Here is a 21,155-nt window from a genome sequence, read left to right as displayed (position 1 = left end):
TTCCTTGGGAAGCAAGCCCCTTGCCTCCCCAGGGATGACCCATGCCTTGGTTTTCTTGGGGAACCCCAGCACACCCAGCACTGCAGATCAGCAAGATCTTCGAGTGCACAATGTTGTGGAAGTGGCCCTTCAGGACAGGCCCCTTTGCAGCCTGAAGTGCCCTGGGGGTGTGTGCCCACGGCACAAGGGGAAAAGAGAGGCAGGAGCGGGCCCGTGAGCTGCAGGGCTGAGAGTCTGTGCCCTTTCAGTTGCACCAAGACACAGATAAGGGGAGAAAGCCAGGGTTTATTAACATCAGGGCAAGGGGAAGGATGAAGTGGGGTCAGGAGAAGGGAATGGAAGGGAGGGAGCCGTCCCTGGGGCTGCAGAGGCCAGGAGCTGCCTGGCCTTGCGGGCTGGCTCAGTTGGGCCCAGCATCAGCTGGAGCTGCAGCCGCGCTGAGAAGTGGTCCCTGGGCTGTGGTGGGGGGCTGTTGCAGGGACATTGGTCGTCTCAGCGGAGCAGGTGGAGTTCTCATGGCACGGCTGTAAGTGGCCACGAGTGCAGCTCTCATGTTGGAGACGGAGGGGCAGTCATCATCACTCATGGCTGTAAGGGCTGGAAGAGAGAGGAAGGGAGCCGGGGTCAGAGCGCGGCTGTGCAGGGACCCCAGGAGCCCCTCCTGCCAGGGCCATGCCGGGCAGCTTTTGGCACGGCCAGGAGGGAGCAGGGGCCAAGGGGATGAGTGGGAAGGTGCTGGGCACCAATGGGCACCCTGCCCATGCCATGTGTGTGTGCTCTGGCCATGGTGTGCAGGGAGCAGAGCCCTGTGCAGGCAGGGCAGGGATTGCAGCTCCCTGCCCAGGGTCTGTGCTGGTCCCCGGCAGCCCCAGGGAGGCCCCGCTGCCCTCACTCACCTTTGAGGATGGGCCACAGGTCTTGCTGCCGCTCCCTCATGTGCCAGCCGGCCACCCCTGGGAACACAGAGGCTGTCAGGGCCCCAGGGGCTCCGCATCGGGAGGCCCCGGGGCTGGGCTGGCAGAGGGCGGCAGCAGCCGCCAGGGCACTCGGGGCTCCCCAGCACATCCCTGGGCCGCATCCTGCTGCCGCTGCAGCAGCCGGGGCTGGGGCCGAGCTGCAGCGGGGCGGGGAGGGACCGCGGCCTTGGGGCTCACCCATGAACCTGACGGCCGCCTCTCGCAGGGGCTCCTGTGGGCTCTGCAGGTAGGGCAGGGCCTGCTGCAGGTGCTCACCCCTTCGGCTCACGTCCTTTTCCATCTGCAGAGAGCAGGGGGGTGTCTGTGAGGGCAGCAGTGGGCAGGGGCACAGGGCCAGCCCCACACACTGGGCACTGGGGGCTTCTCCAGCCTGGGGCTGGGCCTTTGCACTCTTCCTTACCAGGTAATCACAGAACCTGAAGGGCTGCTCTGTCTTCAGCAGCTGCTCCAGGTCCTTCCTCTGGAGGAAGCTTGCAGCCCAGAGCAGCGCTTCCCGAGCGGCCTGCAGAGCAGCAGAGAGCGGGACATGGCAACACAGCCCAGGGCACAGCCCCTGTGTCCCTGCTCCAAGGCCAGCAGGAGGCTGGAGCCCTTGAGGCCCCAGGGCAGGAGGCAGCCCAGCCCCTGCCACGGGGACACCAGAGCCCAGCAGTGCTCACCTCTGCCACGCGCTGGTTCTCGTCGTGCCAGTGGAAGAACAGTGGGACCAGGCTCTGGCGCACCTGCATCTCCCAGGGCTCTGTTCCCTCTTCCGCCAGCAACTCCATCACCTCTCGGAAGAGGCAAATGGAGAGCAGCTGCACGTGGCTGTTGTCCTGGGGCCAAAGAAGACACAAAGACCTCAGCACTGCCTGCTCCACACCCTCCAGGCCCATGCCTGAAACTCCACCAAGTTTCCTGGCAGCACCCAGTGCCTGTGGCTGGGGTCACAGAGCCTTACGTTGTCAAAGACTGGCCGGAGCGCCTCAGCCAGCCTCGGGGCAGTGGAGCTGAACTCATCGCTGTTGTCTCCATCCTGGAGCACATTCAGGAACAAGAAGAGGGTCATGGTGACCAGCTCTCCATCTCCATCACGCAGCAGCTCCAGGAGGTGCTCAGACAGGCTGCAGATGCCTTTGGCCTGGGTGGAACACAAGGCTGTGCTGGGAAGCCCTGAACAGCTGCCCCACCACCCCCACTCTGGCACTGCAAGCCCACGCTGCTGCCCCGGGGCCCAGAGGCCAAAGGCCTGTCCCACAGGGCCTGGGCAGCTGGAGAGGGAGGCAGGAGATCTGGCAGCAGCTGCCACAGCTCCCGCAGTCCAGCCAACGCCAAGCCACTGCCCTCCCCAGCCCCAGGCTGCCCGTGTGGCTTCAGCCCCTGCCCCCTTCTCACCATTGAGGGATCCCCGCTGAGCACCAGGAGCCCTCGCAGAGCCAGGCGCCGCCTCTCTGGGCACTGGCTCTGCAGGTGCCTTGCCAGCATCTGCAGGACACTGTCATGACAGGTGCTCACATCCAGATAGTCGAGGACCTGGAAGGCAGAGAGCAGTGCCGGGGTGTCCGGGCGGCAGGAGCGCGGAGCCGTCCAGGGCTGGGCCCAGGCAGCAGCACAGGGCGCAGGCACCGTCCCAGGCAGCTGCGGCTGCCAGAGGGCAGAGAGGGGGAGGCAGCGGGGCCAGGCAGCGCTGGCCATCGGGCTCACCTCGACAAGGAAGGCCAGGGCAGGCAGCTCCCAGCGGGGCCCCTCCCTGCTGAGCAGCCCCAGCAGGTGCCTTGCCAGCGGGCCATAGGAGGGGCCCAACACCCAGTGCATCTCCCTGTCAGGGGAAAAAGGGAACCCTCGGCCCTGAGTCGGGTGGGCAAAGCTCTGCCAGCACTGGCTGGGCCATTCCTTGGGGCCAAGGCCCTCTGGCCCACACCCATGGGGGCTGTGTGGGCTGCCCCGTGCCCAGGGCAGAGATGCTGAGGGCAGAGAGGACAAGGCTGTCTCACCTGGCCAGCAGCCCCACCGCGTAGTGGTGGGTGTCAGCAGAGAGGAGCGCGTCCCAGCCACGCTTGCGCTCCACTGACACCAGCTCCTGGTCCCACTGCAGCCGGCAGAGCAGGGCCCGGATGGTCTGCACCACAAAGCTGTGTGCAGAGCAAAGGCCACGTCACGCTGGGAGCCCTGGGCCCAGCCCCCAGGGCACGGCAGGGAGAGGGGACGGGCATGGAGCACCTGTTGGGGTGGGTGGGAAGGCCGTGTTTCTCCTGGCATCCCGTCCAGAAGGTGCTGACCTCCTGTGGCATCTGCTCTGTGCTCATAGAAACTTGGCAGAGCAGAGCCAGGAGGAGACGAGGGGCATGAACCAAGAGTGCATCTTGGCACTGGGGCTCCTGGACCATCAGCCACAGGGCCAGGGTTGCCTGCAAGAAAGCCACGTGGAGATACCATCAGTGCCCAGAGGGAGGGAGAGGCCAGGGAGAGCCAGGGGGAGCAGCTGGTCTGCTGCCCCTGAACCTGCCCCTCAGCCCCATTTGCAGCCCAAGGCCTGAGGGAGATGCAGCGGTGGGGGAGGATGGAGAGTCGCTGCAGAAACTCACAGCCAGGGCAAAGACATCCACATGGTCCCCGTTGGAGGTGGACACGCTGTGCAGTGGCCAGTCCTCCATCACCCCGAGCAGCGTTGGCAGCACCTTGTGCGCTGTGGTGGCCGAGGAGGCGATGGTCCTCCACAGGATTGCAGCAGCTCTGTGGAGCCAGAGCTCTGGGTCAGGGGGGTCTGGGTCGTGGCAGCTGTGGGGGCCCAGGTGACAGAGCCACGGGGCCTTGAGGGGCAGGGAGGGCACATGGCAGCAGGACTGGGGGCTGACAGGCCAGGGCTGGGAAGTGGAGGGGCCAGAGTGTCCTGGAACTCTGGGTCAGTCTGTCAGAGCAGGAGGGACAGGCTGGATGGGGTGCTGGGTTGTAAAGGCTGGTGAGCCCTGAGGCAGCCAAGCAGCTGGGCCCTGTACCTGTCACACGCTGGGGCACAGTGCAGGAGAGTCATCACCACGTGCCCAGGGTGTGCGTGGGCCAGCCTGCGGATGGCAATGGGCGGCCTGACCTCTGCAGACTCCTGGCACGTGAGCCACTGGTGGATGGATCTGACAATGGCCGGCACCTGGAGGGGAGTGGGAGACACTTGGAGAGCTGCCAGAGCCAGCAGGTTGCCCAGCTTGCCGTAGGAAGGGCTTCCCTTCCCACCACACTGTGCTGGCCTCAAAGGCTCTGGGGGCCCGGCAGAGCCGGCTTGAGGGGCCTCAAGACCCCTGGGGGGCTCAAGCCTTGGCCACAGGCTGCTTACTTCATTTGCACTGGAGACACCTTCCTGCTCCAAAACGTCCACACTGGGAGCATCAGTCACACTGTCCATGGGTGTGCAGTCAGTGTCTGCGATGCTCTCAGTCGTGTCATCAGACTTGGCCCCGACATCCGTTGGTGCCGTGTCAGCACTTGCCTCAGTGTCGGTCAGTGCCGTGTCAGAAGTGGCTGTGCCATCGAATGGTGCCATGTCAGATGTGGCTCTGTCCTCAAGAGGTGCAGTGTCGGTTGCTTCTGTGCCCTCAACTGGTGCCATGTCCGAGTTTGCTGTGCCATCAACCGGTGTCTGGTCAGAGGTGTCTGTGCCATCAACTGGTGCCATGTCACAGCTGGCTGCACAATCAATGGCTGCCATGGTGGTGGTTTCTGTGCCATTAGTTGCTGTCACGTCCGAGGTTGCTGCGCCATCAGTCGGTGCCATGTCACTGTTGGCTGTACAATCAATGGGGGCCATGTCACTGCTGGCTGCACAGTCTCTTGGTGCAGTGCTGACTTCAGGCTCTGGATTGAACTCGACTGCGCTGGTGTCAGGCTGTGCCAGGTCCAGACTGGGAGCATCAGTCACACTGTGCATGGATGTGCAGTCAGTGCTTGCAATGCCCTCAGTTGTGGTGTCAGCCTGGGCCCCGACATCAGTTGGTGCCATGTCAGAGCTTGTGTCGGTGTCGACCAGCGCAGTGTCACAGGTGTCTGTGCCATCCATCGGTGCCGTGTCAGAGGTTTCTGTGCCCTCGGTCTGTACTGTGTCAGAGATGTCTGTGCCATCCATTGGTGCCATGGTAGAGATGGCTGTGCCATCCATTGGTGCCGTGTCAGAGATGTCTGTGCCATTAACCGGTGCCGTGTCAGTGGTTGCTGTGCCCTCGAGCTGTGCCATCTCAGCGGTGTCTGTGCCATCAGTAGGTGCCACGTCACAGTTGGCTGCGCAAGCAATGGCTGCCATGTCGGTGGTTTCTGTGCCATCAATCGCTGACATGTCCGAGGCTGCTGTGCCATCAGTCAGTGCCATGTCACCACTGGCAGCACAATCAATGGGTGCCATGTCACCGCTGGCTGCACAATCAATGGGTGTCATGTCACTGCTGGCAGTACAATCAGTGGGTGCCATGTCACCGCTGGCTGCACAATCCCTCGGTGCAGTGCTACCATCAGACTCCGCCTCGAGCTCGGCTGCGCTGGTGTCGGGCTGTGCCGTGAGCTCGGGCGGTGCGGTCGTGGCTGCTCTGCGCCGAACACCCATGAATCTCAGCAACCTCTGCAGGAGAAGAAAGGGCAGGGAAGAGAGGGAAGTGGCATGGAGTGCTCTGACAGCGGTGCCAGGCAGAGCAGGGACAGCAGGCCCAGCCCAGGGGGGGATGGCTGCAGGTACCTGAACTGCCCTGCGCAAGCGGCCACGGGCGCGGTCCTGCTCTTCTGGGCGGTCCCGGCCTGGATCTGGCAAAGAGTGAGCGCAGTCAGAGCTGAGGGGCCGCGGGAGAGGCCAGAGAACACAGCCCAGCCCTGCACTCCACAGGCAGGGCCAGCCCTGGGATGCCCAGGGGATGGAGCACGGATGCCGGGGGGATCAGCCTTTGGCCCCCTTTCCCCCTCCCTTTCCCTGGCCATGTCCAGAGGGGACGGCAAGGAGCCCAGCTGGCTGCAGCCACCATCCCTGGGGCCCAGCTCCAGCACTCACCCTGCTGCAGTGGCTGGAAGTGCTGCACCTCTTCCTCTTCTAGTTCCTGTGCTGGGCCAGCTCCAGGGCCTCTCCTGTTCTTCCTCTTCCTCCGGAGCAGCCCGCACAGGCCGAAGCATCCCCCCGCCATGGCACAGTCTGGTCTTGAGGGCGCCTGCGGGAGAGAAACCTGGGAAAAACCCCTGGCGGCCAAGTGTGACTCAATGGCCTGCCGGGCTCCTGCCACAGGGGCTGGGGATGGCTTGGAAAAGCCCCTGGTGGCAAAGTCTCAACAAATGGCCTCAAGGGCCACTGCCACAGGGGCTGGGGATGGATAGCAAAAGCCCCTGGTGGCAAAGTCTCAACAAATGGCTTCAAGGGCCGCTGCCACAGGGGTTGCTGATGGCTTGGAACAGCCCCTGGTGGCAAAGTCTCAACAAATGGCCTCAAGGGCCGCTGCCACAGGCACTGGTGACTCCTCGGAAAAGCTCCGGGTCACCAAGGCCCGTGGCCTGGCCTCGAGGGCCACTCCCACAGGGAGTGGGGTCACCTCAGAAACGCTCCCGGGTCCCCAACTCCTGTGCTGTGGCCTCGAGGGAAGATGATCAAAAAAGAACTCTCAGAAACGCTCCTGGTCGACGAGAAAGGAGTTGGCTGCGAGGAGGCTCCTCACAGCACCGCTCTGTCCCGTCCTGCCCAGTCGCCCGCTCCGAGCACGGTGGCGTGGCCGCGTTGCCGCCGACACCTTTATCACCACGGGTCACAAAGGACACCGTCCCATCCCCGGGGCGACAGCCACCGTGTCACAAAGGGCCCTGTGACACACTGCCATGTGCCCTGGGGCCTCCCCCAGCCCGGCCAACCTGCCCCAGTTTGGAAGGAATCCATTCCCAAAAGCAGCTGCAGCCACTGGGGGCAAGGCTTGGCATCTGTGCCAGGGCAGAAGCTGTGGCTCCCTCCTGCCATCATTTCTTCATGGAAGGCTTGACCTGCAGCACAAAAACACCTGGGCTGGCAAGGCACAGAAGAATGTGGCATTTAATCCTCCTATAGTCAGGAAAGCCTGACTTCCCATTCCTCAGTACAAGGAGCTGAAGGAAATTGCAAACTTCCCAATGTCACTGAATTGGGAGGACCCAAGAACGTCAAATATTTGGAAGTTTGCTTCCCATCTCAAACCTGCAGCTCATTTGCCTGCACGTGGTCCATTGAGAGTCAACTTCCAAACATGAACAGAGACAAAAACTCTGGGCACTGATTGGTTTGCAAACGCTTTTCTTGCAGGGGATCAGAATATGACTCTTAAAACCAGGGAAAAATAAAACTATCCAGAATGATCACAGCTGAGGCTAAAATGCATTTCAGAAGGAACATCAACACCCACACCCCACACATCCCCCTCAGCACCTTCCCAGTCAGGAATTTCCTCCCAATCTCTGGGAGTCGAAGAAGACAGGAGTTTGCTTGGCAATGATAGGATTGCCCAGAACTAACACAGAAGCTGAGCTGGGGAGAAAAGGGGACTTAAATGCTGCTTGACAGGAGCAATATTGCAGCAGCTGTCAGCAGTACGCAGGAGGAATTGTCAGGGATGCACTTGGGGCTGCTTGGGCTTGCAATGAGTTGAGAACTTTCCGGACAAACCTGTCCCTCCCAGGCACTGAAGTGGCTGCAGGGGGACAGTGTCACCAGGGGGTTGTCACTGCAGGGTCGGTGCCCTCCAGGTGTGCTTCAGTGGGATGCCAAGGATGCTGGCTTTGTCCCCAAAGAGCCCACTACTCATTTCTTCAGGAGAAAAAAGGTTTTTGGGCAGTAGAGGTGTTGGGACAGCTTCCTTCTCCCGACCAGCTGGCTGGGAGCAAGCTGGATGCACTTGAGAAAGGTTGGGTGGATGGTGAGGTGTGGATGGAGGGATCCCCATGGATCTGCAGAGCAGAAGGCTGGAAGAGAGATGTTTTCAGGGAGCTTTTCTGAGGAGTGGCTTTTCTGAGGGAGCTGGGGGGGCTCAGCCTGGAGAAAAGGAGGCTCAGGGGGGACCTTCTGGCTCTGCAACCCCCTGACAGGAGGATGGAGCCAGGGGGGGTCAGGCTCTGCTCTCAGGGAACAAGGGGTAGGATGAGAGGAGACAGCCTTAAGTTATGCCAGGGAGGTTTAAATTGGCTATTTTGGAAAATTTTTCATGGAAAGGACTGCCCAGCACTAGCACAGCTGCCCAGAGCAGTGCTGCAGTCCCCATCCCTGGAGGGATTTCAAAGCCATTTGGACGTGGTGCTTGTGGCCATGGGTCAGTGGTGGCCTTGGCAGTGCTGGGGGAACAGCTGGATTTCATGATCATGGAGGGCTTTTACAACCTTAATGATTCTTGGATTGTTCTGGATCACCTGAAGGAAATCTGTGTGTCCTGCTGGTGTTCTGCTCTCCCTTGCCTTGTGCAGAAGCTGCAGGAGGGATATTGGAGCTGGGATGTGCAGCTGTGCTGGAGAGAGAGCTTCAGCCTGTCCAGCCTGCTGTAGCAAAGGGATTGAGTCAGCTCCACGTGGATTTGGGGTCTGTTTTGTGTGCTCCCTGCCGGGAGATCTGGGAGGGCAGCACACTGGTTAAGCTCTGCCAGAAGGGCATGGGAGGCAGGCGAGAATACTGCCAAAAACCTGTGCCAGCTGGGAGTGGGGGGAATGTGCTGCTGCAGTGAGAGGCCTGATCTGGGTCAATCATCACAGGGGAGCTCGAAGTGACTCCATTCAGGAGCATCCTAAATGCTCCTGGGTTAGGAGCATCTTCCTAGGGAGATAAACTTGCCAGCTGAGGGCTCTGCAGGCTGGGAGATGCTGCTGCCATGGGATAAAACAAAGGGGAAGCATCAGTGTAAAATATTTATGGTGAGGCCCTGGCACAGGTTGCCCAGAGAAGCTGTGGCTGCCCCTGGATCCCTGGAAGTGTTCCAGGCCAGGTTGGATGGGGCTTGGAGCAACCAAGGATAGTGGTGGAAGGTGTTCCTGCCCATGGCAGAGGGTTGAATGAGATGGTCTTTAAGGTCTCTCCCAACCCAAACTGTTCTGTAGTTCTATGCTGATATTTTGACAAGATATAAAGTGCAGATTTTACATACCTGGCAGTAAAATCCAGGCTGATGGTGTTTCTCCTGAGTTCAGGGAAGCCCGTGGATGATGGAGATGGTACCCAGCTGGCCTTGCAATCCATGAACAGTGGTTCTTCCTTGCCATGGGAGGCTCAAAACCCACCCCACATCACCCTCAGCTTCCTCAGTAATAAATACTGGCAGACAGGGTCTGTGTGAGGAAAAGTGTCAGGAAAAGCAGGTGGGATCACAGAGGGTTTGCAGGGATCCCAGACCAGGATACGTTTGTTTATTCATGTGCTGTAAGTTTCATCTTATGAGTAAATAAATTTTTGGGACTGTTCACCTGAGTTTAAGATGCCAAAGAATGTGCAGCCTTTGGAAATACACACAGGGAAAGTTGTAAGGGACATGTCAGGGATATTCCATGCTTTCTGTGTTGAAATGGGGAAGTTTTCCTGCTGGGGCTCAGTGTCCGGATTTTGTATGAATGTTTTGGAGTTTCTGAGATATTGAGGAGTGAACAGAATGGAAGAACTTTTCCATACCCCATCCTTGAGACTCATGGGGTGGTGGGGGGGGCAGTGGCTAATGAGGATTAGGTCAACAATTGCAATCGATTTTTGACTCTGGAGGGTTGGGATACAATGTTTAAGCCAGGAGATGATGTGGGAATTGTCCGAATCACAGCAAACTGACTCCTCAAAGTGATGGGGCAGCATTAGTCAAGAGTGGCCTGGGTGTCTGGGGGCTGTAGCAGCCACTGTTACATCAGTGAGCATGTACCTATGAGTTTGTAACCAGCAGTCACTTCATATCATAAAAGTCATACAGTCCTCTTTAGGGTGTTGAAAATACCTGCCACAAACTTACTTTGTGGCTATCAAACTGGACCAGGATAAAACAGCTGTTCATAATAACTGTACTCAACAGTTGTGTCTGCAGGTTAACCTGCTGTATGATTCAATGTTGTAGTTATTGTTAGTCCTTAGGGTTCAACATTACATGCAAGCAGCAGAGACTTAACAGGATGGAATCCTTTTCAGTCTCTGAAGGGGGGAAATGTAGCCTGAAACCTCTGTTATATAGCTTACTAATATAGAAATGATGCCCTTGTAGCAGTTTTCTAAGATGCTTCGTGAAGTGTTTCAACAGACAGGAATTTCTAATGAGATAAGAAGGCTCCTCTCCCTGTAAAAATGCCCTGAGAAAGAGATATAACAACCAGCAAAGCCAGTCAAAGGAGCCTGAAGCCATTCCAGAAGGCTGGTGGTGTCCCAAAGGCCCGAGGCCAGGAAAGGGACAAGAGGAGGATGAGGAAGACAGAGGTGTTTTTGAGACCCAGGAGGGGTGTCAGAGGCGTGGTGAGGGCGGTGCTCTGGGAGGGATGGTTTGGGAAGTGGGTGTAACAGGTGATGTCACGTTAGATGTTATAGTATAAAACTACAGCACCTCTATAACTCAGCGTGCCTACTTTGGAAAGGATTCCTACACACCCAGCGTGCTGGAAATAAAGAATGCTTTGCTTTCTAGTACTCAAAAAGGAGTGTTAGAGGGTTCTTTCTGGAATCAGGGCTGCCTTGACTGCCCCAGCTCCAAGGGGACACAAGGGACAGGAACAGGTCGTGCTGCCATGGGGAAGGGGGGAATCATGTTTTAAGCTGCCTTCAAAAAAACAATTAAAAACTTGGACTTCTAGAACAATCCCCGTGCTGTAATTCCTGACAGATCCCACGGGTTTATCCTGACTCCCAGCCCCTGCTCCTCCTCCCCTCCCCAGGGTAAGCTCTGCACAGCCAGGCTGGGGGTGGGAGCAGACGGTGGGATCTGGGCCTGCACCTTCCCTCTCTCCAGAGCCAAGGGAATGTCCGGGGGGAAATAAAATTCTGCCTTCTCAAAGGAAGCATTTTGCACTGAAACTGCCCTCCTGGAAACTCCAGCCCCTGCCAGAGGCCTGGGGCAGGAAGGAGCTGAACACCACGGAGTTCTGCTGCCCCAGATCCCGGCACCTTTGCCCAGGGGTGAGGAACGAGAGAACCAACGGCTTGGGAGGACATTCCTGACCAAATGCCAGCAATTTACTTCCATGTTTGTATGCTATTGGTATCAGAGTCCATCTAAACCACGCTGCAGGACCTGGCCCTTGCTTCCCTGCCCCGTGGAAACAATTCAGTCCCAGTAACACCAGTTGTGGGTCTGTGTCCGTCTGTCCCAGCTCCAGGTGCTGGTCCTGACTGCACCAGTTTGGGGGTGAGAACCCCCAGCATAGAATCACTTCTTCTTCCTGTTCAGGAGATGAGGTGCAGACACTTTCACCTTACCAGGAATATTCCTTGACAAATCGGTGTCCTAGAAAACAGTGAAGAGGAGAAATGGGACATGACAGAAAAGCATTTACAGGCACCTTCCTGAGCCCTGAGCACAGGGATGACACGTTTCCCACAGTGAGGGACACAGGACACACCTCCAACCTGAACTGCACCTGCCCCTGCCACAGGAGTTCCCCCTCCCAAAACTAGAGGATTTCTTGGAAGATGTTGCTTTTGCCAGATAAGTTATTTTAGATCAGGAGTGACACAAAACAGAAACCCAAGGCCCAGAAACTGAGGCTCAATTTCTAATGGCTCTTCCCAGCCTAAGCAGCACAGGGTGCCCAGAGAAGCTGTGGATTTCCATCCCTGGAGGTGTCCAAGGCCAGGTTGGATGGGGCTTGGAGAAACCTGGGATAGTGGAAGGTGTCCCTGCCCATGGCTGGGGATAGAACTGGATGGGCTTTAAGATTCCTTCCAACCCAAACCATCCTGGGACTCTCTGACCTCCCCCAGCAGTGGTAAAAAAACCCCAAAACAACCAACAGGACACTCAGTTTTGCAGCATTTCCCCCTCAAAGTGGACATTTTGCTGCTGCTGTTACATTTGCACAAGAGAAATTCTGCAGAAGAAGGAGTCACCTTCACGCTGCGGAACAGGTCTTTTTCTCTTGCACTGGCTTCTTTGGACTGCATAAAATTGTGCAAGGCGATCTTGGCAGCTGTAAAAACACAGGGAAGAGTGAAACAGCTTGGAAAACCACACTGGCTTCACCAGGCAGAGCAGGGAAAAGGATTCAGGGCTTTCAGACCTTACCTTTGCCCTTCTTTTGGGTGCCCGGAGTGAGCTTGACTTTATACCTACCCAAAGAAAAGGTTTCTCTGAGTAAAACACAGGCTGTCACCAAACCCTACCCTAAAAAAGTGCTGCCACTCACTTGTAGTTGGTCATGGCTGTGTAGGGAGCACAGATGGGGACAGCAAAGAGCAGGATGTCCTCGGGATGGGGCTGCCCAGTCAGGGAGTCCAGCAGGGCCTCACCGTCCTGAGGGACAAAGAGCTTCACTGGGACCAGATCGTGTCCTCCAGCCCCTCCCTGCTGGGCTTACTGGGGACTGAAGGGTCCCTGCCATGGCAGGCATTGAAACCAGGTGGTCTTTGAGGTCCCTTCCAAGACAAACCATTCCGTGATTCCATGAGTGATTGATCACAGGATCACTCACTTCACTGGCATCGAACCACCAAGCCACGATTCATGACTGACCCTCTTTGATTACTGAAATCACATCATTGGATGGATCTTAGTTTTGGGACCCCCAAATGTTGTTACATCTTCACAGGGTCACCATCAGCTCCCCCCCAACAGACACCTCCTTCATGAAAGAATTTAAAGGAATTCACTTATTCCCAGCCTCGGGCAACACCCACAGCCTGTAATTACAGAAAAACTGGAAGCAGTTTTAGAGGTAAAGAAACTTCCAAACTAAAGAACCACCTGCCCTGCACACTGTGTCATCCTCCAGCCCAGAGCCACCTGTCCTGGGGGTGCCAGCACCTCCAGAGGCAAAAACGAGGGACAAACATCCATGGAGCCAGCTCTGGTTTAATAGAGGCTGGGGAGATGAGCAGGGCAGGAAGAAAAGGTTACTTTTAAAAAATACAATTAAGCTGGGTTCAAACAGCCCAGGGGGGCTCCTGGAGGGCTCCCATGGGAACACAGCCCTGGCCTCCACACTTCTGCAGCTGCAGACAAACATTTACCTCCACTCCTGGCTGATCCTGGTCCTGCTCCTCCTGCACACAAACAAAGGACAGTCAGAGCTGCAGGGAGCACACAGCTGCTCCTTCCTCCCCCTGACCCGGGGACATCAGTGCTTTATCAGCAGAACCCAGAAAGCCACATTCTCCCTGCCAGGAGAGCTGGACTCGTTGCAAAGCAAAGGTAAAACCATTTTGACGTGGGTGGGGGGTGGAGTGTTTCTTCCCACCCTCCGGTTTGCCTGGCACACGCCAGGCTGGGAGGGAGAGATGAGGCCCAGAGATACCAACTCCCCACAGCAGAGCTGGGAGCTCAGGTACAGCTCAGCTGAGTGGGAGGTGTTGACTGCCCTGGATCCTGGGACTCCTCCAAGCCCCAGTTGTGGCTGTGTTGAGAACAGGACGTGCACAGGGATTGCTGCAGGGCTTTGGGAAACCAATGGGCTCCCTGAGCTGTGCCATTTGGCACAGAGCTCTCCAGAGTTCCCAAAAACCACAAGGAGCAGCTCAGCTCCCTCGCAGTGCCAGGAGAGCACTCCTCTCTGGGGAGGCTTTTCTGCAGGGGTCTGTGGGCAGATGGGAATGGAGCATCAACACATGTGGAGCAGCTCAGCCGAGGACACACCAACTATGGGCAACTGGGTTGTAACACTTTCAGCTTTCCAGTTCTTGAAAATCCCAGCTTTGGTGAATGGGAAAGGCGGGTACTCTGGGGGTGTCCATCCCTGTTCCATCCCTGCGGGTGCAGGGAGAGCTCCGGGATCCCAGCACGGACCCCACTGCTCAGAGGTCCCGGCTCAGGGCGGACACCCTGGATACCAGGAGGTATCCCCGGCTCAGGGATCCCAGCGCCGGGCTGGCACAGACCCACCAGCGATGGGTTTGGCATCCCCAGGTTTTCCAGCCGTGCAGCCAAGCCACCGACCACAGGGAGAGCTCGACCCGGGGCGCTTTCCTGGCAGCCGTGGTGGAGGGATGAGCGTGTCACCTGGATGCTCAGGACACCAGGTAGGTGACATCCCTTGAGCTGTCTCAGGGGCAGCTCCGTGATGTGTGTCCAGTGCCAGCTGCCTTCCAGGGACTTTGAGGGGCTGGTCCCCAAGGACACAGTAAATGGGGCAGTAGGGCAGCAGCAGTGGGTGATGCTGATTCCACCGGGGAAGTGGTGGAAATGCAGCAGGTGGTGATTCCAGCAGGTGGTGATTGTGTCAGGGAAGTGGTGGACTCATCATCCCTGGAAGTGTTCAAGAAACGTGTGGATGTGGCGTATGGGGCGTAGCTAAATGGTGGGCTTGGCAGTGCTGGGGGAATGGTTGGACTTGATGGTGTCCAAGGCCTTTCCCAGTGTTAATGATTCCATGATTCCTTGCTGTGGGCTGTCTGCTGTTGGCAGGAATGGGAGCACTCCTGGGCAGAGGGAAAGGCTGCAGCATGTCCCTCCTGCAGCCTTGGCTAAAAAGAGCCAGTGGGGCTCCTGGGTGCTGGGAAGCAGGATCTGGAAGTGAAAATGAAAGGGAAACTCTGGGAAGTGGCAGGAGAAGGGGCAGCATGGGAGCATCACTGCAAAACCCAGCGAGGCAAAGCACAGCAGGCAACAGGCTGGGATGTGCTTGGATGTTCCCCAGAGAAGGATCCTTGTGCTGCAAGATACTCCCACAGCCACCCCTGTAGGCACCACCCTCATACCTGATTCCAGCATGTCTTTTGGATCTGCACTGGAAGTCAGGGGGTCAGAGGCTGGCAGAGGAGCTCTGTTCTCAGGGCACACGCAGTGCCAGCTGTGCTTGCAGTCTCCAGAGCTGCCCCAGCGTGGCTTTGCTCCAGAGGCTGATGAGTGCCCCTTGCCCTGCCCCTCTACAAAGTGCAACGGGACACAAGGTGAGAAAGGACCACAGAGAGCCAGAGGGAGACATTTGTGCCTCCCTTCCCTGAGAACTGCTTGGGAAGCACTTTCCTTGGGAAGCAAGCCCCTTTCCTCCCCAGGGATGACCCATGTCTTGGTTTTTCTTGGGGAACCCCAGCACACCCAGCACTGCAGATCAGCAAGATCTTCGAGTGCACGGTGTTGTGGAAGTGGCCCTTCAGGACAGGCCCCTTTGCAGCCTGAAGTGCCCGTGTCCCTGGGGGTGTGTGCCCATGGCACAAGGGGCAAAAGAGAGGCAGGAGCGGGCCCGTGAGCTGCGGGGCTGAGGGTTTGTGCCCTTTCAGTTGCACCAAGACACAGATAAGGGGAGAAAGCCAGGGTTTATTAACATCAGGGTAAGGGGAAGGATGAAGTGGGGTCAGGAGAAGGGAATGGAAGGAGGGAGCCGTCCATGGGGCTGTAGAGGCCAGGAGCTGGCTGGCCTTGCGGGCTGGCTCAGTTGGGCCCAGCATCAGCTGGAGCTGCAGCCGTGCTGAGAAGTGGTCCCTGGGCTGTGGTGGGGGGCTGTTGCAGGGACATTGGTCGTCTCAGCGGAGCAGGTGGAATTCTGACTGCACGGCTGAAAGTGGCCACGAGTGCAGTTCTGATGCTGGAGACGGAGGGGCAGTCGTCCTCGCTCATGGCTGTAAGGGCTGGAAGAGAGAGGAAGGGAGCCGGGGTCAGAGCGCGTCTGTGCGGGGACCCCAGGAGCCCCTCCTGCCAGGGCCATGCCGGGCAGCTCTTGGCACGGCCAGGAGGGAGCAGGGGCCAAGGGGATGAGCAGGAAAGTGCTGGGCACCAATGGGCACCCTGCCCATGCCATGTGTGTGTGCTCTGGCCACGGTGTGCAGGGAGCAGAGCCCTGTGCAGGCAGGGCAGGGATTGCAGCTCCCTGCCCAGGGTCTGTGCTGGTCCCCGGCAGCCCCCAGGGAGGCCCCGCTGCCCTCACTCACCCTTGAGGATGGGCCACAGGTCTTGCTGCCGCTCCCTCATGTGCCAGCCGGCCACCCCTGGGAACACAGAGGCTGTCAGGGCCCCAGGGGCTCCGCATCGGGAGGCCCCAGGGCTGGGCTGGCAGAGGGCGGCAGCAGCCGCCAGGGCACTCGGGGCTCCCCAGCACATCCCTGGGCCGCATCCTGCTGCCGCTGCAGCAGCCGGGGCTGGGGCCGAGCTGCAGCGGGGCGGGGAGGGACCGCGGCCTTGGGGCTCACCCATGAACCTGACGGCCGCCTCTCGCAGGGGCTCCTGTGGGCTCTGAAGGTAGGGCAGGGCCTGCTGCAGGTGCTCGCCCCTTCGGCTCATGTCCTTTTCCATCTGCAGAGAGCAGGGGGGTGTCTGTGGGGGCAGCAGTGGGCAGGGGCACAGGGCCAGCCCCACACACTGGGCATCGGGGGCTTCTCCAGCCTGGGGCTGGGCCTCCATGCTCGTCCTTACCAGGTAATCACAGAACCTGAAGGGCTGCTCTGTCTTCAGCAGCTGCTCCAGGTCCTTCCTCTGGAGGAAGCTTGCAGCCCAGAGCAGCGCTTCCCGAGCGGCCTGCAGAGCAGCAGAGAGCGGGACATGGCAACACAGCCCAGGGCACGACCCCTGTGTCCCTGCTCCAAGGCCAGCAGGAGGCTGGAGCCCTTGAGGCCCCAGGGCAGGAGGCAGCCCAGCCCCTGCCACGGGGACACCAGAGCCCAGCAGTGCTCACCTCTGCCACGCGCTGGTTCTCGTCGTGCCAGCGGAAGTACAGTGGGACCAGGCTCTGGCGCACCTGCATCTCCCAGGGCTCTGTTCCCTCTTCCGCCAGCAAGTCCATCACCTCTTGGAAGAGGCAAATGGAGAGCAGCTGCACGTGGCTGTTGTCCTGGGGCCAAAGAAGACACAAAGACCTCAGCACTGCCTGCTCCACACCCTCCAGGCCCACGCCTGAAACTCCACCAAGTTTCCTGGCAGCACCCAGTGCCTGTGGCTGGGGTCACAGAGCCTTACATTGTCAAAGACTGGCCGGAGCGCCTCAGCCAGCCTCGGGGCAGTGGAGCTGAACTCATCACTGTTGTCTCCATCCTGGAGCACATTCAGGAACAAGAAGAGGGTCATGGTGACCAGCTCTCCATCTCCATCCTGCAGCAGCTCCAGGAGGTGCTCAGACAGGCTGCAGATGCTTTTGGCCTGGGTGGAACACAAGGCTGTGCTGGGAAGCCCTGAACAGCTGCCCCACCAACCCCACTCTGGCACTGCAAGCCCACACTGCTGCCCCGGGGCCCAGAGGCCAAAGGCCTGTCCCACAGGGCCTGGGCAGCTGGAGAGGGAGGCAGGAGAGCTGGCAGCAGCTGCCACAGCTCCCGCAGTCCAGCCAACACCAAGCCACTGCCCTCCCCAGCCCCAGGCTGCCTGTGTGGCTTCAGCCCCTGCCCCCTTCTCACCATCGAGGGATCCCCGCTCAGCACCAGGAGCCCTCGCAGAGCCAGGCGCCGCCTCTCTGGGCACTGGCTCTGCAGGTGCCTTGCCAGGATCTGCAGGACACTGTCGTGACAGGTGCTCACATCCAGATAGTCGAGGACCTGGAAGGCAGAGAGCAGTGCCGGGGTGTCCGGGCGGCAGGAGCGCGGAGCCGTCCAGGGCTGGGCCCAGGCAGCAGCACAGGGCGCAGGCACCGTCCCGGGCAGCTGCGGCTGTGAGAGGGCAGAGAGGGGGAGGCAGCGGGGCCAGGCAGCGCTGGCCATCGGGCTCACCTCGACAAGGAAGGCCAGGGCAGGCAGCTCCCAGCGGGGCCCCTCCCTGCTGAGCAGCCCCAGCAGGTGCCTTGCCAGCGGACCATAGGAGGGGCCCAACACCCAGTGCATCTCCCTGTCAGGGGAAAAAGGGAACCCTCGGCCCTGAGTCGGGTGGGCAAAGCTCTGCCAGCACTGGCTGGGCCATTCCTTGGGGCCAAGGCCCTCTGTCCCATGCCCACGGGGGCTGTGTGGGCTGCCCCGTGCCCAGGGCAGAGATGCCGGGGGCAGAGGGGACAAGGCTGTCTCACCTGGCCAGCAGCCCCACCGCGTAGTGGTGGGTGTCAGCAGAGAGGAGCGCGTCCCAGCCACGCTTGCGCTCCACTGACACCAGCTCCTGGTCCCACTGCAGCCGGCAGAGCAGGGCCCGGATGGTCTGCACCACAAAGCTGTGTGCAGAGCAAAGGCCACGTCACGCTGGGAGCCCTGGGCCCAGCCCCCAGGGCACAGCAGGGAGAGGGGACGGGCATGGAGCACCTGTTGGGGTGGGTGGGAAGACCGTGTTTCTCCTGGCATCCCGTCCAGAAGGTGCTGACCTCCTGTGGCATCTGCTCTGTGCTCATAGAAACTTGGCAGAGCAGAGCCAGGAGGAGACGAGGGGCATGAACCAAGAGTGCATCTTGGCACTGGGGCTCCTGGACCATCAGCCACAGGGCCAGGGTTGCCTGCAAGAAAGCCACGTGGAGATACCATCAGTGCCCAGAGGGAGGGAGAGGCCAGGGAGAGCCAGGGGGAGCAGCCGACCTGCTGCCCCTGAACCTGCCCTTCAGCCCCATTTGCAGCCCAAGGCCTGAGGGAGATGCAGCGGTGGGGGAGGATGGAGAGTCGCTGCAGAAACTCACAGCCAGGGCAAAGACATCCACATGGTCCCCGTCGGAGGTGGACACGCTGTGCAGTGGCCAGTCCTCCATCACCCCGAGCAGCGTTGGCAGCACCTTGTGCGCTGTGGTGGCCGAGGAGGCGATGGTCCTCCACAGGATTGCAGCAGCTCTGTGGAGCCAGAGCTCTGGGTCAGGGGGGTCTGGGTCGTGGCAGCTGTGGGGGCCCAGGTGACAGAGCCACGGGGCCTTGAGGGGCAGGGAGGGCACATGGCAGCAGGACTGGGGGCTGACAGGCCAGGGCTGGGAAGTGGAGGGGCCAGAGTGTCCTGGAACTCTGGGTCAGTCTGTCAGAGCAGGAGGGACAGGCTGGATGGGGTGCTGGGTTGTAAAGGCTGGTGAGCCCAGAGGCAGCCAAGCAGCTGGGCCCTGTACCTGTCACACGCTGGGGCACAGTGCAGGAGAGTCATCACCACGTGCCCAGGGTGTGCATGGGCCAGCCTGCGGATGGCAATGGGCGGCCTGACCTCTGCAGACTCCTGGCACGTGAGCCACTGGTGGATGGATCTGACACTGGCCGGCACCTGGAGGGGAGTGGGGGACAGTTGGAGAGCTGCCAGAGCCAGCAGGTTGCCCAGCTTGCCGTAGGAAGGGCTTCCCTTCCCACCACACTGTGCTGGCCTCAAAGGCTCTGGGGACCCAGCAGAGCCGGCTTGAGGGGCCTCAAGACCCCTGGGGGGCTCAAGCCTTGGCCACAGGCTGCTTACTTCATTTGCACTGGAGACACCTTCCTGCTCCAAAACGTCCACACTGGGAGCATCAGTCACACTGTCCATGGGTGTGCAGTCAGTGTCTGCAATGCCCTCAGTCGTGTCATCAGACTTGGCCCCGACATCCGTTGGTGCCGTGTCAGCGCTTGCCTCAGTGTCGGTCAGTGCCGTGTCAGAAGTGGCTGTGCCATCGAATGGTGCCATGTCAGATGTGGCTCTGTCCTCAAGAGGTGCAGTGTCGGTTGCTTCTGTGCCCTCAACTGGTGCCATGTCCGAGTTTGCTGTGCCATCAACCGGTGTCTGGTCAGAGGTGTCTGTGCCATCAACTGGTGCCATGTCACAGCTGGCTGCGCAATCAATGGCTGCCATGGTGGTGGTTTCTGTGCCATTAGTTGCTGTCACGTCCGAGGTTGCTGTGCCATCAGTCGGTGCCATGTCACTGTTGGCTGTACAATCAATGGGGGCCATGTCACTGCTGGCTGCACAGTCTCTTGGTGCAGTGCTGACTTCAGGCTCTGGATTGAACTCGACTGCGCTGGTGTCAGGCTGTGCCAGGTCTAGACTGGGAGCATCAGTCACACTGTGCATGGATGTGCAGTCAGTGCTTGCAATGCCCTCGATTGCAGCGTCAGCCTTGGCCCCGACATCAGTTGGTGCCATGTCAGAGCTTGTGTCGGTGTCGACCAGCGCAGTGTCACAGGTGTCTGTGCCATCCATCGGTGCCGTGTCAGAGGTTTCTGTGCCCTCGGTCTGTACTGTGTCAGAGATGTCTGTGCCATCCATTGGTGCCATGGTAGAGATGGCTGTGCCATCCATTGGTGCCGTGTCAGAGATGTCTGTGCCATTAACCGGTGCCGTGTCAGTGGTTGCTGTGCCCTCGAGCTGTGCCATCTCAGCGGTGTCTGTGCCATCAGTAGGTGCCACGTCACAGTTGGCTGCGCAAGCAATGGCTGCCATGTCGGTGGTTTCTGTGCCATCAATCGCTGACATGTCCGAGGCTGCTGTGCCATCAGTCAGTGCCATGTCACCAGTGGCTCCACAATCAATGGGTGCCATGTCACCGCTGACAGTACAATCAGTGGGTGCCATGTCACCGCTGGCTGCACAATCAATGGGTGTCATGTCACTGCTGGCAGTACAATCAGTGGGTGCCATGTCACCGCTGGCTGCACAATCCCTCGGTGCAGTGCTGCCATCCGGCTCCGCCTCGAGCTCGGCTGCGCTGGTGTCAGGCTGTGCCGTGAGCTCGGGCGGTGCGGTCGTGGCTGCTCTGCGCCGAACGCCCATGAATCTCAGCAACCTCTGCAGGAGAAGAAAGGGCAGGGAAGAGAGGGGAGTGGCATGGAGTGCTCTGACAGCGGTGCCAGGCACAGCAGGGACAGCAGGCCCAGCCCAGGGGGGGATGGCTGCAGGTACCTGAACTGCCCTGCGCAAGCGGCCACGGGCGCGGTCCTGCTCTTCTGGGCGGTCCCGGCCTGGATCTGGCAAAGAGTGAGCGCAGTCAGAGCTGAGGGGCCGCGGGAGAGGCCAGAGAACACAGCCCAGCCCTGCACTCCACAGGCAGGGTCAGCCCTGGGATGCCCAGGGGATGGAGCACGGATGCCGGGGGGATCAGCCTTGGGCCCCCTTTCCCCCTCCCTTTCCCTGGCCATGTCCAGAGGGGACGGCAAGGAGCCCAGCTGGCTGCAGCCACCATCCCTGGGGCCCAGCTCCAGCACTCACCCTGCTGCAGTGGCTGGAAGTGCTGCACCTCCTCCTCTTCTAGTTCCTGTGCTGGGCCAGCTCCAGGGCCTCTCCTGTTCTTCCTCTT

At 59.6% G+C, this 21,155-nt stretch overlaps 1 protein-coding gene and 1 long non-coding RNA gene across 2 annotated transcripts; both read right to left on the bottom strand.

Moving 5' to 3' along the window:
* Positions 1-265: 265 nt before the first annotated feature.
* On the bottom strand, positions 266-21,102 carry LOC116788860 (maestro heat-like repeat-containing protein family member 6). Its single transcript, XM_032692062.1, has 18 exons — positions 21,068-21,102; positions 20,762-20,826; positions 20,501-20,647; positions 19,557-19,780; positions 4,948-5,020; positions 4,285-4,425; positions 3,953-4,101; positions 3,542-3,689; positions 3,177-3,364; positions 2,951-3,088; positions 2,661-2,775; positions 2,352-2,489; positions 1,918-2,097; positions 1,637-1,792; positions 1,378-1,479; positions 1,155-1,257; positions 897-953; positions 266-597 (listed from the first exon to the last, which is right to left on the bottom strand). Exons 3-18 carry the CDS (start codon positions 20,630-20,632, stop codon positions 401-403), a joined length of 2,241 nt encoding a protein of 746 aa, XP_032547953.1. The 5' UTR covers positions 20,633-20,647; positions 20,762-20,826; positions 21,068-21,102; the 3' UTR covers positions 266-400.
* Positions 5,461-6,007, bottom strand: LOC116788895. Its single transcript, XR_004357791.1, has 3 exons — positions 5,977-6,007; positions 5,671-5,735; positions 5,461-5,556 (listed from the first exon to the last, which is right to left on the bottom strand). It is a non-coding gene; the product is annotated as an uncharacterized LOC116788895 (long non-coding RNA).
* Positions 21,103-21,155: the final 53 nt, after the last annotated feature.

The sequence above is a fragment of the Chiroxiphia lanceolata genome, chromosome 6 (genome assembly GCF_009829145.1).
Source record: "Chiroxiphia lanceolata isolate bChiLan1 chromosome 6, bChiLan1.pri, whole genome shotgun sequence".
Classification (NCBI taxonomy): Eukaryota; Metazoa; Chordata; class Aves; order Passeriformes; family Pipridae; genus Chiroxiphia; species Chiroxiphia lanceolata.
The sequence above is the reverse complement of the archived record's forward strand: the minus strand, read 5'-3'. Positions and strand labels throughout refer to the sequence as shown.